The sequence below is a fragment of the Ruditapes philippinarum genome, unplaced genomic scaffold (assembly GCF_026571515.1).
Source record: "Ruditapes philippinarum isolate M1 unplaced genomic scaffold, ASM2657151v2 ctg2782_1_1_1_1, whole genome shotgun sequence".
NCBI classification, from domain to species: domain Eukaryota; kingdom Metazoa; phylum Mollusca; class Bivalvia; order Venerida; family Veneridae; genus Ruditapes; species Ruditapes philippinarum.
Genome location: NW_026863074.1, coordinates 72,739 through 79,750, shown reverse-complemented (window position 1 = coordinate 79,750; position 7,012 = coordinate 72,739). Strand labels below are relative to the sequence as shown.

Sequence of the window (7,012 nt, the reverse complement as noted above, 5' to 3'; positions counted from 1 at the left end):
TTAAGTTGGGACAGTAATGTTATTGTCAACGTCTAGTGATGTCATTTAGCTGCAATTTGATATATGCAATTATGATATATGCAATAATGATTTACGCAAGAATGACTTTGCAATTTTGACTTATACTGGACTAGGGGCGTTCGGCCGATTTGGCGAGTTCAACCCCTTGTCTATATATTATATATAAAGTATAATTTTTTTTCTAGAATTACTTTTTTACACTATCCCAACACTGTGCCTGGTCCCTTTGGTTTTTGTGAAACCTATATTTTTTTTATTTGTGTCACGTGAGAGGGGGGGATGTCCGATGTGACGTCATTATTTGAGAAAATAACCAATATGGCGAATCGTTTTCTTGCTCATCTAGATGCGCTATGAATCATTTATTCTAGGACCCTTTACTATATAAGTTCTTAGACTAACAGGTGCTAGCTCTGTATGTATGAGCTTTCTTTTGGCATTTGGACTTCCGTTTCAACCAGTCGTAACAGCAAAATGGGATGAAATTGGATATTTTGAAACTATTTTGTTTATGGATTGTATGCTCGTTTTTCAAATTAATTTTTATTGAGACACATGATGAATAGTTCATTCTCATTACTTCGATTTTGTTGTGCGCGATTTATGTAAAATTGTCTTAGCTTTCCAACTATAATTAACATATTGGAATCTCTATGGCATTCAATATCGCTTACAGCTCAACTAGTAAAATTGATCAAGATTAAGTACCTGCATGAAAATCATAATAGATCATGAAAATCATTGATCTATCACATATTTTAACAACATTAATTTTCAAATCGTGTTGCCAGAAGATAATTAAAGGAAATTAAAGGGAAACTTTTTTCCGGGGAAAAAAACTATTATAAATAAAGACGGCATTGTCACATCCTTTTAATCGAAAAATAAAATAGATTATTGAGGGTTTGTTTCCCAAGTTAATCTTAGCAAAAGTACTATCATATCACATCAAACACCATAGAAAATTTAAAACGATTATTGCTCGTGGCTTTTCTAAAATAAAAGACCACAAAGTTAGTATAAACCACCTAAAATGCATGCACTATTATAAAGATTAATATCTTAATAATTACAGTTCAACCTCTACATAGCGGTCGCCCTGTAGAACAACAAACTTATTACGTCATCAATAATAATTTTTCCCAAAGAAAGTTTTAAATTACTTCTCTAGATCAGCTCTCTTCGGCTACGGCCAAAAATTGCTGTCACCTAAAGGCTTGGTTTTTCAACGGGTGTTCCTAAGCAGAGGTTGTACTATATGTACAGGTTTTATACGGCTTACCTGAATAATCTAGTCCAATTTTGGCCTTGAATTCACTCGTTTTTGGACTGATATCTGGAAGTTCAAACTTTATATAATCCTGTGTTATATTCTTTGCTTGATGCGTTTCTCTGAAAGAGCAATTATTTAAAAAGTGACCTTGAATTAGAGACATTTGGTTCCTAATATTTAAATATGATACAAAAAATAGTTCTATTCAACTATCTAATAATAATCATCTAAACTATATATTAATCAGAAAAAAGCAATCGCTTTTCATTGTTCATGGGTGAATCAATTAACAACCATTCGAATCGTTTCAAATAATAGGCAAATCAAAAGAAATATGATCGACAATAAGGAAACCTCTCGACCGGTCCGCTCAAGCGGACATTTCGTTTCCCTGTCTACTATTTTTGGAAACGAACGTTACAACTAGTTGGAGACGATGCACTTTTCCTAGATAATATAACGGAAATACTGAGATTGAAACAGCAAAGAATTGCTATTTCCAAGCAGAATATAAAAACTGAAGGCCGCTTTAATGATGCATATACAAGTATATGAGTTTTTGTCAAATTCATTTAATTTTTTAAATTGATTCACGTTCTATATCTAAATTTACCGACAAATGGTTATGTTGTTCTTGTATTTTGATTCGTCAAGAACAGCATATACATACTGAAGCAAATATGAATATAAATTTATATGATGCATTATATTATATACATGTATCTTATCAAATTAATTCAATACAATGTATGAAGTTCACTTCTCTGTAAATTTTGCTAGACAGTGGTAATTTAGGTAAATTTGAATGTCCTTTTGTTCTGATGTTCATTTTAATTAATGATATACAATTTTGTGTATACCTTCTCCATTTACACATGTTATGTATATGCTTTACACTGTCTTGTCAAGTATCATGTATCTGTTTATCCTCACGGACCATTTGGTCCAATGGAATATTGAAATAAACTTATCATGTATATGACAAAAGCAATAAAGTCACGTGACAATTAACTAAATTACCTCATTCCATAATGAATATCATTTGCTGCAATGTGACAAAACTTGCTCGATATATTAGTCTGACCGTAGGGATCATAGACGAGGATTAACTTCCTCCAGTTATAATACATGAGCACATCGGCGAAGAAGTTCACTAGCGTGTTAAAGTTCGAGCCTATACGTGTCATCATACTGTACATTTTGGCCTTGCCGATTCCAAAATCTCCGGCCAAACCACCTGCTGTAATCATTGGTATATTCCAGAACACGACCTGAAATGATATATGATTATATGTAATTATAATTATACGTGACATGATAAAAACTGTTCATCATGAAGAACTAATTTTAGGTTTTCGTTAGCTCATGATTTCCATTCAAAATAATTTGAATTTAAAATTATATTTTATTATAATTATTATTATAATTGTTATCATCAACATCATTTTATTATTATCCCCATCAGCATCACCATATCATCATCAACAACTGACCACTGAAAAAGAAAGTTCAAAAGTTTAGTCAGTAGAATAACAGAACAATATTCCTCGAGTTTAAGGGTTAAATTACTGTCAAACTGCACTTTTTTCACACCCTATGCCATCACCAACAATATCAAGTAACCAAATTTGATAAAGGACATATATAAGAGGAATTTACTCGAATCATGAATTTGCGACACAACCGATACGCGAATAATAGCGAGAAACTAAAACAACGCGAATATTACCGGATTTACAGTATTTATAAATTATATGGATAATCAAACAACATTTTTACATACTAAATTGATATAAAAAGATCTGTGTTTATAGTAGGACTAACCTAATAGAAGAACTCGTCAAGAATATTTCTTCACGTGCATAATTCATCTATCTACATACCGCCAAAATAAACTGTGCATGCCGATTTACATAAACGGATACGAAATCATGCTTTTAACGGATAAATCATGCGAGCACGTGCCATTGTTGCACGTTTCTTGTATGAGCGTGACTAAGAGCGCTATATACAAATATCTGGCTGAATTGACAGCTCCGGTAATTTCATTATCAAAACAACTGCCTAATGACATCCCAATCGCACGTGAAAAACCTGAAGGAACCGGTTTCATTTGACGAAAATGAAATAACGAAACGTTAAATTAACAAATGAGACGAATTTAGTTTTTTTTTTTTTTTTTTTTTTTTTTTGCAAGACTAACGAATGCACTTTTTCGAGTATTATTTAACGCCTGCAGAAGCTCTAGGTCCTCGTGCATCGGTAAATTTTAATACACGAAATAAGGAAATTAATACGAAAGACCGGTGAGGACATTTAAACTTCATAAATTCCCGTTTTCATCTTCGTCAATTCACAATTTTAACTTCGTAAATTCACGTTTTCAACATACGTATTTCGTAAAAAATGAAGTCTTGAATCCGTCAAGTTGAAATCTTGAATTAGTGAAGTTGAAGTTGTGAAAGATGAAATTTGGAATTTATGAAGTTGAAATGTTCCCACCGATCTTTCGTATATTTACCTTCATTTTTGCCTTAACATAATAAAATATTGTGAATATCGTTATTATACATAGACTAGTACAAGTTAGCTAAAGAGATAGTATATTAGAATAATATAGGATTCTTTTGTAAATGTGATAATATGAGTACATGTAATAAAAAGAACAAAAAACGGGTTTGTACGCTATCCAATATCAAAGACCTGTACATACCATAACAGAAAATTATGATGTAAATAATATCCTAACAGATAAAAAAACCATCTAACATTCTCTATATCATTAATATTTAAACATTATAAAAGTCATCTTTTGCCCCTTCTAAAAATGTAAAAATCTTATCTGTTTATAAGGCATATTGTGTCTTTAAAGAGTAAAAAAACCGTAGTACAGTCCTTAATACATCCCTTATACTGCCCTCACACATACCTCGCGACCTTACTGCGTCCTTACTGCGACCTTGCTACGACCCAGGACGCAGCACAGTCGCCATGGACGCAGCAGGGACGCAGCGAGGTCGTAGCGAGGAACCCAAGGACGCACAAGGTCGCAGACCGTCGGCGACTACTAGTATTTTGAACATGCACAAAACAGTCGCAGAAACTCTGCGTTCTTGCTGAGTCCTGGTTAGGTCGCAAGAACGTAGTAGGGTCGTCGTACAGTCGCAGGACAGTCGCCGGACAAACGCAATAGTCTTCGTAGAGTCGCCGAAAGGACGCAGAGAACATAGCACAGTCGCAGCTGGGTCGCCGATGATCGCCATGGGGTCGCCTTGGGGACGCAATACAGTCGCAGTGGAACGCCTTGGACGTAGAAGGGTTGTATTGAGGACATAGAGAAAACGTACTGAACACAAGACTGCAGAGCCCCGGACCGTCTGCGAGAGAAATTTTCTGCGAGAGAAATTTGGAAATTTGAAAGAAAACCAACGATTTTCGAAAGAAAAATGCTATTTTACTAGTTTTCAGGTCGCAGTAAGGTCGTGGTTTATAAATTTTAATCAAATAAAACACATCCAAGTTCACGGTGACTATTCCGTTTAACAGAAAATAGTAAGATTTTTTTTAAATGATATTTTCTATCTTTGATATCAAATTAAAACTTTTTATTCAGAGATAAAAAAAAACATTTGATTTCCTTTAACCATTTATTATTGCTTTAACAGATCGAGTTTGTCTTATTTTGAAACGACAATGGAAATTAAAACTGGAAATAATTTATTGAAAATATCATATAGTTCATTTACGTTACTATTTGCATCATGATATTTTGAATTTCTTACTATTTACCATCTTCATTTAACAATAAAAACGGTCACGTGACATAACACGAAACGGTCACGTTATATTTCACTAAACATGGGATTACCCGAGGGTTTTTGACATGACGGAACTAGAAATATTTTTGAAGATTTGTTTACCATTATAGTATTTGATTTAGGGTCTGGGACAAACTTGTGTGCAAATTTTCAATATCAATACCTCACCCCGTTTGGTCCAGAATAATCAATTTTATTTGTTCAAAATGACCCATTGATCCAAAAATGAAAGCGTTGAGAGATATTTTGAAATTAAAACAAAAACTTTCAAGAAAAAGAAACTCATTATAATTCTTTTATATAATCCAACGCCTTACATGAATAATCCATTCTCAGAAAAAATATATTCCTGAAAGATTCGCCTTAATTAAACCAACGAAATTAGCATTGCTGACACGTGATGTGTTTTTGTTGTTTTAAAATATAAAGAAATGGGAATTTCATTCATATGTACCAATAATAAAACTAAACTAAAAATAATAGATCTGAACTATTTACTTACTATGGTTGTTGATTTGTACAATGTCGTTTTTTTCGCTCTGCGAAACGCCAAGCTAAAACACGAAAATACGACAAAATAGTGACTTGGTCGTATTTTGGCGTCTAAGTATTGTCGCTCTGCGGAGCGAAAATACGACAAAATGTTGACAGTGTCATATTTTCATGTTTTCGTCTCGCGCCCCATGGAGCGAAACTACGACTTAGCACAAATCAGCCACCTTAAGAGCAACACAAACTGTTATTTATTATTAACTTACTTTTCTCACTCGAAATGGTCAAGTGGAATCTTATGATACGTATTGTTTTCATTTGATAAGAACGTATGCTTTAAAACATTTACGAGAACAGTTTACTGTGTAAACAAATTGCTCAAAGTCACTGAACTTCTCAACAAAGATATATCTCTTTTAACAAATTAAACTTGTCAGATTATTTCATTTTATCTGTTTCTATGCAATTCGACCTGGTTTCAGACGAAATACGGAACTTCATTCAAATCCATGTGTTTATATTACATTTATTTGCGACGTATTGTAATAAATTATTTTGCAACTCAAATTCGTTAACTCGTTGACAATAAATTGCGTTTAAAGAAAAATATTAAAAGGAACTCCGTTAAGGTCCAAAGGCCTGAAAACATAAAATTTGAATAACTTACATAGATCATCTGGGTCACTAACAACAGAAAAATTTGCAAAAGATAATTAAGAAATATACTCCGGATAAATTGAAAATTGATTTGTGTGCTATTCTTAGTCCGATTTGAGTGAAAAGCGTTGCAACGCTTTTTCCATTTTGGGTCATTTTTCACAATTAAAACATTTTTTTGGAAAAACGGAAAGAGAAAATGTCAATTTTGGATCATTTCTCACAATTAAAACATTTTTTTTTTGAAAAAAAACGGAAAAAGCAAACGATCTGATATTTTATACAAGTTTTAGGTTCAGACCTTCACCAAATGGAACATTAATCTTGAAAATTTATTTCTAGTCCAGTCGCGTCAAAAGGCCTCAGTGGAGAGCCTTTAATATTTCTAAAATCTTTAAATCATGCACTTATATTCGTGAGCTAACGGAATGATTGATGCCATTGCAACACCACAGATGCAGTGACATATGTGCTACGTTATTAAATGTTGATTAAGTCATTTCCCCAGTATTTGAATGAACACTTTATTGCGTTAATTACACATCATGATGCATGGATTGGTATCAATAAACCGAGCTTTTAAGTTCTAATTAGTGCTAATTTTGAGCTGACATGGCAGAATTCGATATAAAATAGCTGGATAACTTTATAAATTTCAATCAAGGAATCCTGTAGAAATATTTTATATCAAATGATCATTACTCTGTTTTAACTGATTGATTTAAGGGGTGTAGATGTATTAACACTTAAT

The 7,012-nt window shown here is 32.9% G+C and overlaps 1 protein-coding gene across 1 annotated transcript in view; it reads right to left on the bottom strand.

Moving 5' to 3' along the window:
• Nucleotides 1–1,257: 1,257 nt before the first annotated feature.
• Nucleotides 1,258–7,012, bottom strand: part of LOC132721073 (uncharacterized) — a 29,618-nt gene continuing 23,863 nt past the window's right edge. The window contains exons 2-3 of the mRNA XM_060705324.1: nt 2,315–2,565; nt 1,258–1,413 (exon numbers count right to left, since the gene is read on the bottom strand). Coding sequence (XP_060561307.1) covers nt 1,260–1,413; nt 2,315–2,565 — 405 coding nt within the window. The 3' untranslated portion in view covers nt 1,258–1,259. The remainder of the gene's footprint in view (nt 1,414–2,314; nt 2,566–7,012) is intronic.